Source organism: Coregonus clupeaformis, chromosome 33 (assembly GCF_020615455.1).
Source record: "Coregonus clupeaformis isolate EN_2021a chromosome 33, ASM2061545v1, whole genome shotgun sequence".
Taxonomy (NCBI): domain Eukaryota; kingdom Metazoa; phylum Chordata; class Actinopteri; order Salmoniformes; family Salmonidae; genus Coregonus; species Coregonus clupeaformis.
In genome coordinates, this window is record NC_059224.1 from 14582194 (window position 1) to 14599128 (window position 16935).

Consider the following 16935-nt stretch of genomic DNA (forward strand, 5'->3'; position numbering starts at 1 on the left):
CCTTGAGGTAGAAGTTTTTCTTAACTACATATCATTAGGAGAAGTAACAAAACATATCTGACTTGGTTACACACGTCTTAACAGACACTATTATTATTAATATTACCAGAGAGCACAAATATACTGAGTGTACAAAACATTAAGAACACCTTCCTAATATTGAGTTGCACATCTACCTTTTGACCTCAGAACAGCCTCAATTCGTCGGGGTATGGACTCTACAAGTTGTCGAAAGCGTTCCACCGGGATGCTGGCCCATGTTGACTCCAATGCTTCCCACAGTTGTGTCAAGTTGACTGGATGTCCTTTGGGTGGTGGACCATTCTTGATACACACGGGAAACTGTTGAGCGTGAAAAACCCAGCAACATTGCAGTTCTTGACACAAATTGGGGCGCCTGGCACCTACTATCATACCACATTCAAAGGCACTTAAATCACCCTCTGCATGGCACACATACACCCTCTGCATGGCACACATACACAATCCATGTCTCAATTGCCTCAAGGCTTAAAAATCCTTCTTTAACCTGTCACCTCCCCTTCATCTATACTAATTTAAGTGGATTTAACAGGTGACCTCAATAAGGGATCATAGCTATCACCTGTATTCACCTGGTCAGTCTATGTCATGGAAAGAGCATGTGTTCCTAATGTTTTGTACACTCAATGTATGTGCACAGCAAAAATACACTCTGACTCTGAAGAGTAGACACACAGCGGTCTATGTCTAACTCAATCTGTCAGTGTCACACAGGGGGAGAGAGAGAGACAGACAGGGAGAGAGAGACAAAGAGAGAGAAAGATAGAGTGAGATAGAGAGAGAAAGAGAGAGTGAGATAGAGAGAGAAAGAGAGAGTGAGATAGAGAGAGAGAAAGAGAGTGAGATAGAGAGAGACAAAGAGAGAGTGAGAGAGAGAGAGACAAAGAGAGCAGGAGAGAGAGAGAGAGACAAAGAGAGAGTGAGAGAGAGAGAGACAAAGAGAGAGTGAGATAGAGAGACAAAGAGAGAGTGAGACCTCTTCAACCAACCACATAGCAGGGATCGAGGGAGATGGATGTTGCTATGGTTCTAAGCTGTATCGTACTATAAAGACAGACAGGGTTGTGTCAGAAAACTCGTTGTCTTAATACACTGAAGATGCATTGAGAACATTAGATCTGTTTTTCTTCATCTGCTGTGACCCATCCTAACAGACCCTATTAGACCCCTTTAACCAGTCACAAACCAAAGATCTGATAACCGTCTGGTCCAATACCTTGAGAAAGCGTTGAGAGCATTGGACTGCTCTGTTTCTCAAGCAGCATTCTCAAGCACACACACACAAACACACACACACGCACAGACACACACACACATACTTATGCACACACATTTTTCTGCACTAAGCCCCGTCAGTATTGCCTGCAGATGCCCCAGAAAAACACTCACTTGAACAAATAGGCCATTGTCATAATAATCTCCACCTCTCTAAATTGATGAAAATATGATTTGGTGCATTTGCAAAGAGGCTTTTTCCTTCCAAGCAAAAGCCAAGAAAGTACTTAGACCTTGGACCGACCAAGACTCTTTCACTATACCAAACGCCAAACCGTCAAGGTAGTTTCCCTCCCAACTAGCTTGACGTTAATGTGAACTATAATACAATGTAAAAATGCTTACTCGACCCGTACTGTGTTCAATTCAGCTGGAGATAAATAGGCAGAGAAAAGCAAGTTAAAGGCATTTATACCACAGCATTGTTGAATATGAATTTCTGATTGGCTAGAAGGGCATTCTAGAATGTTTTTAAAGGCATTTATACCACAGCATTGTTGAATATGAATTTCTGATTGGCTAGAAGGGCATTCTAGAATGTTTTTAAAGGCATTTATACCACAGCATTGTTGAATGCTAATTTCTGATTGGCTAGAAGGGCATTCTATATTTGTTTTTAAAGGCATTTATACCACAGCATTGTTGAATACTAATTTCTGATTGGCTAGAAGGGCATTCTAGAAAGTTGTTAAAGGAATTTAAAAGACAAATACATGAAGAACAGCTTCTCCTTGGAAATAGTTTAATGCTACAGTGACGTTAGTCTCTCCTTGAAAACTACACAGTGGCTAAAACTATGATTTTACACAAACCAGGTAAAACAGCTGTCTTTAGAAAAACAGAGGTGTATCCTTCTGTGTACACTGAAGCAGGCAGCTTTAGGTAATGCTTTATTTTCCTATAAAAGTTGGTAGTCAGTTTGGGCTGAGCGGGTATTTGACAGATTTGAAGGGTTAACTAATGAGCTGTCTTAAACTGTTTGCTATGACAAAAAGACAAGACTGGTTTCCCAGCCAACTACACCTCTTTGTCCTTGCCATACACACGCACGCATGCACACACACACACACAAATTTGTGTCCTTGCACACACACTTGTGCTTGCACAAACCCAAGGGCGGGCTCACACACACACACAAACACACAGTCAGTATAGCCAAATCCATTTTCCGTCACCACAGCAACTGCATACTTTTATGTCAACTGCAACTTAGTTACTATGGAGATATGTATACAAGGCAAACTCTGTGCAGTAGTAGTCAAGGCCCAAATGACAGAGTAACTTAAGGGCAGGCACCCACATACACACACACACACACACACACACACACACACACACACACACACACACACACAAGCACACATGTGCACACACACACACGCAGGCACAGCACACTTTGTCTAAAAAAAAGCACTGGTTCATGTTCTGGTCAAACATAGAATTAGTCACATGTCTGAACTGTTTCATAGAGAAACTAATTAAACTAAATGGGAATCTCCCTTGATCAAAAGCTAAAGCTTGTATACATATAAGCCATATACTTTCCCATGGGTACATTATATCTGATGTCGTTTGACATTAATGTTCTTACAACATTTAGTATTAATTGGGCATGGGAGTTATTTTCTTTATAAATAGCTAAACTGCTCCTGAAATAGGAGAATGATTAGTTAAATATTTAAAAGCCTTTAGAAGTGACCATATGTCACACCCTGGCTCTGGGACTCTATATGTTGAGCCAGGGTGTGTTCATTCTATGTGTTCTGTTTCTATGTTGGGTGTTTCTAGTTCGTCATTTTCTATGTTTGACTGAGTGACTCCCAATCAGAGGCAACGAGTGTCAGCTGTGTGCTGGTTGTCTCTGATTGGGAGCCATATTTAACTGTCTGTGTTTCACTTTGTGTTTGTGGGTTTTTGTTCCTTGTCGGTCTTTGTCACCGTGGACTTCACGAGTCGTTTATTGTTTTGTGTAGTGTGCTTATTATCACTGACGGTAATAAAGTCAATCATGTTCGCTCAACACGCTGCGTATTGGTCTACTTCTCTTCAAGATGATCGTGACAGAAAAACCCACCATACCAGGACCAAGCAGCGTGTCCAGGAGCAGGCAGCCTGGTCATGGGAGGAGATATTAGACGGGAAAGGGTCCTGGACCTGGGAGGAAATCCTGGCCGGGATGGATCGCCGGCCATGGAGTGAGACGGTGGAGAGGCGACGGAGAGAGGAGCAGCGGCGTCAGCAGGGTCAACGTCGGACAGGCGAGAGGCAACCCCAAAAATTTTTTAGGGGGGGGCACACGGCAGGGGCGACGAGGGAGCAGGAGGTAGTGTTGCAGAGGATGGAGCATTTGGAGGCGATAAGGGAAAGGGTGAGAAAGGAGGCACGGCGAGAGGAACTCGGTAGGCAGCTGAGGGAGCGGGGGGTTATGACGAAACCCAGTCCCGCTCCTCACACCAAGCAAGTGGTGTGCGTCACCAGTCCGGTCCGGCCCGTTCCGGCTTCCCGCACTAAGTGTAAGGTGCACGCCACCAGCCCAGCCCGGCATGTTCCTGCCCCTCGAACCAAGCCTACGGTGTGCGTCGCCAGCCCAGCCCGGCCTGTCCCTGCTCTACGCACCAAGCCTACGGTGTGCGTCGCCAGCCCGGCCTGTCCCTGCTCCACGCACCAAGCCTACGGTGTGCGTCGCCAGCCCGGCCTGTCCCTGCTCCACGCACCAAGCCTACGGTGTGCGTCGCCAGCCCAGCCCGGCCTGTTCCTGCTCCACGCACCAAGCCTACGGTGTGCGTCGCCAGCCCAGCCCGGCCTGTCCCTGCTCCACGCACCAAGCCTACGGTGTGCGTCGCCAGCCCTGCCCGGCCTGTTCCTGCTCCACGCACCAAGCCTACGGTGTGCGTCGCCAGCCCTGTCCGGCCTGTCCCTGCTCCACGCACCAAGCCTACGGTGTGCGTCGCCAGCCCAGCCCGGCCTGTCCCTGCTCCACGCACCAAGCCTACGGTGTGCGTCGCCAGCCCAGCCCGGCCTGTTCCTGCTCCACGCACCAAGCCTTCGGTGTGCGTCGCCAGCCCAGCCCGGCCTGTCCCTGCTCCACGCACCAAGCCTACGGGGTGCGTCGCCAGCCCGGCCCGGCCTGTCCCTGCTCCACGCACCAAGCCTACGGTGTGCGTCGCCAGCCCAGTCCGGCCTGTCCCTGCTCCACGCACCGAGCCTACGGTGTGCGTCGCCAGCCCAGCCCGGCCTGTCCCTGCTCCACGCACCAAGCCTACGGGGTGCGTCGCCAGCCCGGCCCGGCCTGGCCCTGCTCCATGCACCAAGTCTACGGTGCGCGTCGCCAGCCCGGTCCGGCCTGTTCCTGCCACTCGCACCAAGTCTACGGTGCGCGTCGCCAGCCCGGCCCAGCCCGTTCCTGCCACTCGCACCAAGCCAGGGGGTGCGAAGTCGTCAGTCCGGCACAACCCGTGCCTGGGTCATCGGTGCCAATTCAGGTACCGCTCAACTGCTCCACTAAGGAGCTGAAGCCTACCGCTCCTGCTACGTCCAGTCCAGCTCCAGCCAGCGGGGCCAGACCGGACCAGGGGGCGCTATGGGGGGTTTGTTGGAGGGTGGTGGGCAAGCCCGAGCCGGAGCCGCCGCCGAGGAGGAATGCCCACCCAGCCCTCCCCTGTTTTGCTCGTATTTAGGCGCGGTCGCAGTCCGCGCCTTTAGGGGGGGTTACTGTCACACCCTGGCTCTGGGACTCTATATGTTGAGCCAGGGTGTGTTCATTCTATGTGTTCTGTTTCTATGTTGGGTGTTTCTAGTTCGTCATTTTCTATGTTTGACTGAGTGACTCCCAATCAGAGGCAACGAGTGTCAGCTGTGTGCTGGTTGTCTCTGATTGGGAGCCATATTTAACTGTCTGTGTTTCACTTTGTGTTTGTGGGTTTTTGTTCCTTGTCGGTCTTTGTCACCGTGGACTTCACGAGTCGTTTATTGTTTTGTGTAGTGTGCTTATTATCACTGACGGTAATAAAGTCAATCATGTTCGCTCAACACGCTGCGTATTGGTCTACTTCTCTTCAAGACGATCGTGACACCATATCAAGATTGAAATCAAACCAAAAGGCTGTTCCCTCCAGAAAATGTCTCACTGAATTTAATCTAAGAAGCAAAGATCATAAAGTATTGATAAAGGAATTCCTTGTACATTTGTAGACAAAATACTGGCTATAATTGACTCAGATTGAAATGCTGTTCTCCTGAGAAACGAATTTGAAATACGTCCAAGCACCTTAAATGAACTCTACTCCAGCCCAAAAGAAAAAGGGAGCGAGAAAGAGAGAGGGGGGGATAAGGAGAGGGAGAGGGAGAGAGAGTGAAGAGAGAGAGAGAGAGCGCGCGAGAGAGACAGAGAGAGAGAGAGAGAAGAGAGAGAGAAATAGAGAAGAGCGAGAGAGAAGAGAGAGAGAGAAAGAGAGAGAGAAGAGAGAGAGAGAGAGAGAGAGAGAGAGAGAGAGAGAGAGAGAGAGAGAGAGCAAGAGAGCGAGAAGAGAGAGAGGAGAGAGCGAGAGAGAAGAGAGAGAGAGAGAGAGTGAGAGAGAAGAGAGAGAGAGAGAGCGAGAGAGCGAGAAGAGAGAGAAGAGAGAGAGAGGGAGAGAGAGAGAGAGAGAGAGAGAGAGATAGATAATATACAAGGTCTGAGGTCATCTGCCTTTGGCCTAAAGAGCAGGAACTTCATCAAAGAAATTGGAAATACAGACATCGTCATCCTACAAGAAAAGAGAGATGGTAGTCCCATTCACCAAACTACCAGGTGTGAAACAGGGAAAACACTCAGGGGGTATGCTAATATGTTATAGAGCAGACCTAACCCACTCTATTAAATTAGTAAAAACAGGAACATTTTACATCTGGCTAGAAATTAATAAGGAAATTATCTCAAAAGAGAAAATTGTCCTCATGTGTGCTAACTATATCCCCCCAACAGAATCCCCATACTTTAACGATGACAGCTTCTCCATCCTAGAGGGGGAGATGTACTAGGGACATGTACTACTAGTCTGTGGCAGAACTGGACAAGAACCTGAAACCCTCAGCACACAGGCGGACAAACACCTACCTGGTGGTGACAGCATTCCCTCCCCCATATGCCCCCCTAGACACAACTATGACAACATAACCAACAAAAACGGGTCACAACTCCTGCAGCTCTGTCGGACGCTGGGTATGTACATAGTCAATGGTAGGCTTCGAGGGGACTCCTAGGGTAGGTACACATTTAGCTCATGTCTTGGCAGTAGTACTGTAGACTACTTTATCACTGACCTCAACCCAGAGTCTCTTAGAGCGTTCACAATCAGTCCACTAACACCCCTATCAGATCACAGCAAAATCACAGTCTACTTGAACAGAGCTATGCTCAATCATGAGGCATCAAAGCCAAAGGAACTGAATAATATTAAGAAATGCTATAGCTGGAAGGAAAGTAGTGTGGAAATCTACCAAAAAACAATTAGGCAACAACAAATTCATTCCCTTCTAGACAATTTCCTGGGCAAAATGTTTGACTGTAATAGTGAAGGTGTAAACTTGGCAGTAGAAAACCTAAACAGTATATTTGACCTCTCAGCTTCCCTATCAAATCTAAAAATGTCAAGTAGACAACCTAAGAAAATTTACAACAATGACAAATGTTTTGATGAAGAATGCAAAAACCTAAGAAAGAAATTGAGAAACCTATCCAACCAAAAACACAGAGACCCAGAAAACCTAAGCCTACGCCTTCACTATGGTTAATCACTAAAACAATATAGAAATACACTACGGAAAAAGAAGGAACAGCACATCAGAAATCAGCTCAATGTAATTGAAGAATCCGTAGAATCTAACCACTTCTGGGAAAATTGGAAAACTCTAAACGAACAGCAACACAAAGAGTTATCTATCCAAAACGGAGATGTATGGGTAAACCACTTCTCCAATCTTTTTGGACTTATAACAAAGAACAAACACCAAAAACATATAAATGATCAAATAAAAATCTTAGAATCAAGTATTAAAGACCACCAGAACCCACTGGATTCTTCAATTACATTGAATGAACTACAGGACAAAATACAAACCCTCCAACCCAAAAAGGCCTCTGGGGTTGATGATATCCTAAATGAAATGATAAAATATGCAGACCACAAATTCCAATTGGCTATACTTAAACTCTTTAACATCTTCCTCAGCTCTGGCATATTCCCCAATATTTGGAACCAAGGACTGATCACCCCAATCATCAAAAGTGTAGACAAATTTGACCCCCATAACTACCGTGGGATATGCATCATCAGCAACCTTGGGAAAAACCTCATTAACAGCAGACTGGTACATTTCTCAGCGAAAACATTGTACTGAGTAAATGTCAAATTTGCTTTTTACCAAATTACCGTATGAAAGACCACGTATTCACTGTGCACACCCTAATTGACAAACAAACAAAACAAAACAAAGGCAAAGTCTTCTCATGCTTTGTAGATTTCAAAAAAGCTTTTGACTCAATTTGGCATGAGGGCCTGCTATACAAATTGATGGAAAGTGGTGTTCGGGGGAAAACATACAACAGTATAAAATCCATGTACACAAACAACAAGTGTGCGGTTAAAATTGGCAAAAAACACACATATTTCTTTCCACAGGGCCGGGGGGTGAGACAAGGATATAGCTTAAGCCCCACCCTCTTCAACATATATATCAACGAATTTGCGAGGCTAGAACAGTCTGCAGCACCCGGCCTCACCCTACTAGAATCTGAAGTCAAATGTTTACCTATTGCTGATGATCTGGTGCTTCTGTCCCCAACCAAGAAGGGCCTACAGCAGCACCTAGATTTTTTGCACATATTCTGTCAGACCTGGGCCTTGACAGTAAATCTCAGTAAGACAAAAATAATCGTGTTCCAAAAAAGGTCCAGTTGCCAGGACCACGAATACAAATTCCATTTAGACATCGTTGCCCTAGAGCACACAAAAAAACAGTACATACCTCAGACTAAACATCTGCGCCACAGGTAACTTCCACAAAGCTGTGAACGATCTGAGAGACAAGGCAAGAAGGGCCTTCTATGCCATCAAAAGGAACATAAAACTCGACATACCAATTAGGATCTGGCTAAAAAATACTTGAATCAGTTATAGAACCCATTGTCCTTTATGGTTGTGAGGTCTGGGGTCCGCTCACCAACCAAGAATTCACAAAATGGGACAAACACCAAATTGAGACTCTGCATGCAGAATTCTGCAAAAATATCCTCTGTGTAAAACGTAAAACACCAAATAATGCATGCAGAGCAGAATTAGGCCGATACCCGCTAATTATCAAAATCCAGAAAAGAGCCTTTAAATTCTATAACCACCTAAAAGAAGCGATTCCCAAACCTTCCATAACAAAGCCATCACCTACAGAAAAATGAACCTGGAGAAGAGCCCCCTAAGCAAGCTGGTCCTGGGGCTCTGTTCTCAAACACAAACAGACCCCACAGAGCCCCAGGACAGCAACACAATTACACCCAACCAAATAATGAGAAAGCAAAAAGATAATTACTTGACACATTGGAAAGGATTTCCAAACAAACAGAGCAAACTATAATGATATTTGGCCCTAAACAGAGAGTACACAGTGGCAGAATACCTGACCACTGTGACTGACCCAAACTTAAGGAAATCTTTGACTATGTACCGACTCAGTGAGCATAGCCTTGCTATTGAGAAAGGCCGCCGAAGGCAGACCTGGCTCTCAAGAGAAGACAGGGTATGTGCACACTGCCCACAAAATGAGTTGTAAACTGAGCTGCACTTCCTAACCTCCTGCCAAATGTATGACCATATTAGAGACACACATTTCACTCAGATTACACAGACCCACAAAGAATTTGATAAAATAAATCCAATTTTGATAAACTCCCATATCTATTGGGTGAAATACCACAGTGTGCAATCACAGCAGCAAGATTTGTGACCTGGTGCCACAAGAAAATGGCAACCAGTGAAGAACAAACACCATTGTAAATACAACCTATATTTATGTTGATTTATTTTCCCTTTTGTACTTTAACTATTTGCACATCATTACAACACTGTATATATACATAATATGACATTTGAAATGTCTTTATTATTTTGGAACTTTTGTGAGTGTAATGTTTACTGCTAATCTTTTATTGTTTATTTCACTTTTGTTTGTCCATTTCACTTGCTTTGGCAATGTAAACATATGTTTCCCATGCCAATAAAGCCCCTTGAATTGAATTGAATTGAGAGAAAGGGGGAAAGAGTGCATGTATGTGTTGTGTGTCTGCTTGTGTGTCTCCTCCTCCTTACCTGACTCCTGTCCTTGTCCACCTTCTTGAAACACTTATTGAGCGACAGATTATGGCGCACCGAGTTCTTCCAGCCAGTAGGGGCGCTAGCGAAATACGGGAAATGCTCCAGGATCCAACCATAGATATCTTTCACCGGCAGCCTCTTGGACGGCGCATCCTCTATTGCCATGAAGATCAGGCAGCTGAAGGAATACGGGGGCTTCCTATTGGCTCCCGTGACCAAGTCGTAGGAAGAGGAGTCACATGGGTCGGTGGAGTTGGAGGAGGAGGAAGGGGAGTGGGGGGGTAATGGTTGACCGTCAGTGTCCTGCAGTGGGGAGACGGAGCGGAGCCCCGAGTGGGAGAAGCTATTGAGAAGGTTGGTGCTCTCGTGGAGCCAGGAGAGGCTGGTGAGCTCCTCATCCTCGGCCTTGGAGAAGGAGGCCGACAGGGACAGGGACAGGTCTGCTGCCTCCGCCTCCCTGTAGAAAGGACTCAGACCCCGGGTGGCTCCTAATCCTTTGTTGGGGCTCTGGGCCTTCTTACTGGGCGGCATCGTGGGTCCCATTCAGCCCTGGGCTCTCTCCTGGAGGGGGAATAGAGGAGGAGAGAGGAGGGGACAATATCATATTTGGGTTACTATGAATAAAGTAACGTCTGCAACTCTGATATTTCTACAGTGGTTTTTGAGACACAGTTTCGATCCTACTGGGATCTCCAGGAATGGTTGCTGCAACAATCACACCAACGACTGAAGATAAATGAGAGTTAGAATGCATTTAGTTAACTGCAGATTAATGGATAGAACAGTAGCTACATTGACTGCATGGTAAATGTCCTCTGTTAGTTGGTGTCTTCTGTTGGTAGGTTGATCCCAAGATGGGAACATGCTGAACTCAGTCATAGGGTGAGTTATCAGCTCATGTTCATCACACACACGCACACACACACGCACACACACACACACACACACACACACACACACAGAGAGACACAGACACACGGACGCACACGCAGACACACACACCGACTCACACACTACGATTGGATTAATCCCAGCAGCAGCTATGTAGTGGTCATCCCCTGATCTGTCTCTTCAGTCTGACTGATTGACGGACAGCTGTCAACATCCATTCCTCTTTGTGTTTTACACACAAACACACTGCCTGTTTTACACACAAACACACTGCCTGTTTTACTCCCTGCTCTGATCATTCTAAATATATATCTATGTCTCCTCCTTAACTGACAGTATCCCTGTGACTCAACAGCAGTTACCTGTCAGAGCCATGTTGTTGCACCAATATTGACATTGACTCTAATGAATTTTAATTGGCCCCAGCTCCTCATAGCTGAACGACAGATATTCCTACTCCTGAAAAGAAAGTGGATAAACAAAAGAAGAGAAGCGAGTTGTTAAGATATTAAGCGGTGTGACTCGCTCGTCAAGGTGTGGTTCAGAGAGATTCTAGGGAATGTTACTGGTGTGACATTGTTCCCAGTTGGACGTTGTCGAGGCGTCGGTCGTCAAGGGGAGCAGAAGAGAACGTTTTCTGGTTATGTTGCCATGACGGCAGGCAAGGCACCAGGCAGAGCCATGAAACATTATGTCTGACAGTAAAGTCATCTAATTTTACTGTTGCTATGACAACAAACTCCTTCCAGGTAGGGCCTGTGTTATGAGTGAGTGTGTGAGCCGTGGCGAGGCGTTGTGAGCTGTGTATCTAGGGTTCTCTTCAACACACTGAGCTCTAAACAAACTCTTCTACAACGTTTTACACAACTGACTGTTAAAGGACAAGTTCAGTCTTCATGTTGGTGAGGTGGTGGAGGGAGGTGGGTGAGGTGGTGAGGGGATGGGTGAGGGTGTGAGGGGGTGGGTGAGGGTGTATGTTCTTCAAGTACAGGGGTTCCCAAACTTTTTTGTCCCACGACCCCATTTTGATATCTGAAAATTCTAGAGACCCCACCCATTGGGTCTTTCGAATGAATGGCGCCGAAGGAGATGGCTGCCGTTTTACGGGCTCTTAACAAATTGTGCTATTGTGTGTGTTTTTTCGCGTTATTTGTATCTTATTTTCTACATAATGTTTCTGCCAACGTCTCTTATGTCCGAAAAGAGCTTATGGATATCAGGACAGTGACTACTCACCTCGTACTGGACAAATATTTTTTCTTTAACGGGTCGGAAGCGAAGGATTTTCTTCAGACACCCGACAAGGCCCAAATCCCAGTCATTCGCATGAGAAAGAGACGGAGATAACGGGGACGTAGGTAGGGGTGACTTGTAAGGATCCGACAGCGAGTGGGTAATCTGCCTCTACCATCAGTCCTATTAGCCAACGTATAATCATTGGATAACAAAATAGACTAACTACGATCACGGATATCCTACCAACGGGCATTAAAAACTGTAATATCTTATGTTTCACCGAGTCGTGGCTGAACGACGACATGGATAACATAAAGCTGGCGGGATATACGCTGAATCTGCAAGATAGAACAGCTGCCTCCGGTAAGACAAGGGGTGGCAGTCTGTGTATATTTGTAAACAACAGCTGGTGAACGATAAGCTGTAGACCACACTATTTATCAAGATAATTTTAATCTATATTTTTCTTAGCTGTCTATTTACCACCACAAACCGATGCTGTCACTAAGACCACACTGTATAAGGCCATAAACAAACAGGAAAACGCTCATCCAGAGGTGGTTGTCGTAGTGGCCGGGGATATTAATGCAGGGAAACTTAAATTCGTTTTACCTCATTTCGACCAGCATGTTAAATGTGCAACAAGAGGGAAAAAAAACTCTAGACCACCTTTACTCCACAAACAGAGACACGTACAAAGCTCTCCCTCGCCCACCATTTGGCAAATCTGACCATAACTCTATCCTCCTGATTCCTGCTTACAAGCAAAAACTAAAGCAGGAAGCACCAGTGACTCAGTCAATAACGAAGTGGTCAGATGACGCAGATGCTAAGCTACAGGACTGTTTTGCAAGCACAGACTGGAATATGTTCCGGGATTCTTCCGATGGCATTGAGGAGTACACCACATCAGTCACTTGCTTCATCAATAAGTGCATTGATGACGTCGTCCCCACAGTGACCGTACATACATACCCCAACCAGAAGCCATGGATTACAGGCAACATCCACACTGAGCTAAAGGGTAGAGCTACCGCTTTCAAGGAGCGGGACTCTAACCCGGACGCTTATAAGAAATCCCGCTATGCCCTCTGACGAACCATCAAACAGGCAAAGTATCAATACAGGACTAAGATTGAATCGTACTACACCGTTTCCGAAGCTCGTCGGATGTGGCAGGGCTTGCAAACTATTACAGACTACAAAGGGAAGCACAGCCGCGAGCTGCCCAGTGACACAAGCCTACCAGACGAGCTAAATTACTTCTATGCTCGCTTTGAGGCAAGCAACAATGAAGCATGTATGAGAGAATCAGCTGTTCCGGAAGACTGTGTGATCACGCTCTCCGTAGCCGATGTGACTAAGACATTTGAACAGGTCAACATTCACAAGGCCGCAGGGCCAAACGAATTACCAGGACTTGTACTCCGAGCATGTGCTGACCAACTGGCAAGTGTCTTCACTGCCATTTTCAACTTTTCCCTGACTTAGTCTGTAATACCTACATGTTTCAAGCAGACCACCATAGTCCCTGTGCCCAAGAACACTAAGGTAACCTGCCTAAATGACTACCGACCCGTAGCACTCACGTCTGTAGCCTTGAAGTGCTTTGAAAGGCTGGTCATGGCTCACATCAACACCATTATCCCAGAAACCCTAGACCCACTCTAATTTGCATACCGCCCCAACAGATCCACAGATAATGCAATCCCTATTGCACTCCAAACTGCCCTTTCCCACCTGGACAAAAGGAACACCTACGTGAGAATGCTATTCATTGACTACAGCTCAGCGTTCAACACCATAGTGCCCTCAAAGCTCATCACTAAGCTAAGGACCCTGGGACTAAACACCTCCCTCTGCAACTGGATCCTGGACTTTCTGACGGGCCGCCCCCAGGTGGTAAGGGTAGGTAACAACACATCTGCCACGCTGATCCTCAACACAGGGGCCCCTCAGGGGTGCAGGGGAACTTAAATTAGTTTTACCTCATTTCGACCAGCATGTTAAATGTGCAACAAGAGGAAAAAAAATTATGTTTAGTCCCAGGGTCCTTAGCTTAGTGATGAGCTTTGAGGGCACTATGGTGTTGAACGCTGAGCTGTAGTCCCCTCCTGTACTCCTGTTCACCCATGACTGCATGGCCACGCACGACTCCAACACCATCATTAAGTTTGCTGACGACACAACAGTCCGACAACGATGAGACAGCCTATAGGGAGGAGGTCAGAGACCTGGCAGTGTGGTGCCAGGATAACAACCTCTCCCTCAACGTGATCAAGACAAAGGACATTATTGTGGACTACAGGAAAAGGAGGACCGAGCACGCCCCCATTCTCATCGACAGGGCTGTAGTGGAGCACGTTGGGAGCTTCAAGTTCCTTGGTGTCCACATCACCAACAAACTAACATGGTCCAAATAAACCAAGACAGTCGTGAAGAGGGCACGACTATTCCCCCTCAGGATTTGACATGGGTCCTCAGATCCTCAAAAAGTTCTACAGCTGCACCATCGAGAGCATTCTGACTGGTTGCATCACTGCCTGGTATGGCAACTGCTCAGCCTCCGACCGCAAGGCACTACAGAGGGTAGTGCGTACGGCCCAGTACATCACTGGGGCCAAGCTTCCTGCCATCCAGGACCTCTATTACAGGCGGTGTCAGAGGAAGGCCCTAAAAATTGTCAAAGACTCCAGCCACCTTAGTCACAGACTGTTCTCTCTGCTACCGCACGGCAAGCGGTACCGGAGCGCCAAGTCTAGGTCCAAAAGGCTTCTGAACAGCTTCTACCCCCAAGCCATAAGACTCCTGAACAACTAATCAAGTGGCTACCCGGACTATTTGCATTGTTCCCCCACCCCCTCTTTTACGCTGCTGCTACTCTCTGTTTATTATCTATGCATAGTCACTTTAACTCTACCTACATGTACATATTACCTCAATTACCTCGACTAACCTGTGACCCCGCACATTGACTCTGTACCGGTACCCCCTGTATATAGCCTCGCTACTGTTATCTATTTTTTACTTAACACTTATTTTTCTTAAAACTGCATTGTTGGTTAAGGGCTTGTAAGTAAGCATTTCACTGTAAGGTCTGCTCCTGTTGTATTCGGCGCATGTGACAAATACAATTTGATTTGATTTGATTTGATGTGATTAAAATATTTGTACTAACAGCCAATGTTTACTTTTTTATTTGGGGCTATGGCAGTCAAATGAAAAACATTCTAACAGTATTTCTGATTGTCTTCTCAACTCACCATCACATACTTGTAATGTGGGGCTATGACAGTCAACTGCAAATCAATCTGACATAATGTCTCTTATCTCTCCATCACTAATAAGATGGGTGTGGCTTGATGCATGTCACATTGGAGCTTCTCAAAGTCGGGGCTGCGCACCTCATCTCTGCTGTCACATCTAACCTGGATCGATATTTGGTTTTAATGCAGACGAGAGCACTGAATCCAGCTTCACACAGATATGAGCTGGCGAAGGGTAGCCTACCATAAGTTTTATGGTGCTTTCAAGACAAAATACGAGGTCAAATCATGAAGTCAGTGATCTTTAGGTCAGAAAGTCGGAGCTCTAGAAAGAGTCCCGAGTTCCCGAACTGGAATTCCGAGTTGGATGACCGTTCAAAACGATTGTTCCCAGTCGGAGCTTGTTTCTTTCTGAGCTCCCAGTTGTCTTAAACGCACTGAAGTCAGAAGTCTGAGATTTGAAGTTCCCAATTCCGAGTTCCCAGTGTTTTTGAATGCGGCATTAATTCTCAGAGGGAGACGGCAGGCTATTCCAATTGAGTCAGGATTCAAAATTCCTCCGTAGTGACCCGTGAATGTGTTGTCTGCAGCATTCGGTCACTTGACATCTCAATCAGCTGTTCGATTTCACTTACCAGCATGTCAACTGAGCCAGGATCACAGTCAACCAGATTGGGAAGTAGGTCCTAAACACAGGAGTCTGCTGAGGGGAGAAAGGCTCATAATAATGGCCAGAAGCAAATTTAATGGCATCAAACACCTGGAAACCATGTGTTTGATGTATTGATCCCCAATTAAGGTTCCACCAACCTCCTGTGCTCTTCCAAGCGATGGTGAGCAGTCATCACTCGTGTGGGACACTTACCGATGCGGTTTTCTGTTCTTTTCTTTTCATTACATCGATTTTACATCCATTGTGAATAACAATAGTTCCTCTCTCAATGCGAAAAATCTTTCCAACTCCCTCGATAACCACCAAGCCTCAGTGTGAAATTTAACTTTGTCATGCTCTGATCCCGTATCTCCACATAGTTTTGTGAACAGGGGCACGCGCAGTGGATGTGGTTTGATGTAGTTTATAATCGAAGTTACCTGCTGCAGTATATCTCCGGGTTCTATGCTCAACTCTTTTGCTGCCAGGTGCTCTCGGTGTATCATACAATGCGTCCATATGGCAGAGGGAGACACATTCATAACTAGAGTGCAGAGGCCTGCCCACCGTCCCGCCATTGATGGAGCCCCATCTGTGCAAAAGCACACCATTCGATCCCATACGGAATCTGTTTTTCATCAATATAGCCAAAAAGCACACTGAACATCCACTATGACGTTTCATGCTCAGGAATCGTGAGACAGAACAATGTACTCATGAATAGCATCCCCCAACAAAAGTAAATGCATGGGCATCTCGGCCCTCACAGCTAACGTCCATTTGGAGAGCATAAGCTGGGGAGTTTTTAAGTCGTTCAGTCAGAGCATAAATTATTTGTTTAACAGTGTTATCTGACAAAGGTATTGATGTGATTTTCTGTGCCTCTGCCTCCCCACACATTGTTTTCACCATTTAAATTGCAGCCAGTAATATCAAAGTCTCTGTAATGTGTGTTGTTTCATAGAATAGCGGGCCTAGCCATTCACAGTGGGAATGATTCAAGTGCAGCAGTCAAGTGCAGCCTTTTCCCATGATCTAAGGGCGCTCTCTCGTTGAATGTGAATAATTTTCATTTAGATTTTGAAGGTTACAATTATTTTGAAGACGATATTCTATTTATTTTTTATTTTTTATATATTATTTTTTTCAGGATTTTGGAAATTCCACGCGATTCGACACAACCCCATTTTCATATCAGGCGACCTCACATGGCGTCGCGACCCCTAGT

At 46.0% G+C, this 16935-nt stretch overlaps 1 protein-coding gene across 1 annotated transcript in view; it reads right to left on the reverse strand.

Annotated features, from left to right (window-relative positions):
* The window catches only part of LOC121548503 (forkhead box protein N3-like), a 92127-nt gene that overhangs the window by 40712 nt on the left and 34480 nt on the right, over window positions 1–16935 (reverse strand). The window contains exon 2 of the mRNA XM_041859958.2: window positions 9657–10223. Within this exon, the coding sequence (XP_041715892.1) occupies window positions 9657–10205 (549 nt within the window). The 5' untranslated portion in view covers window positions 10206–10223. The remainder of the gene's footprint in view (window positions 1–9656; window positions 10224–16935) is intronic.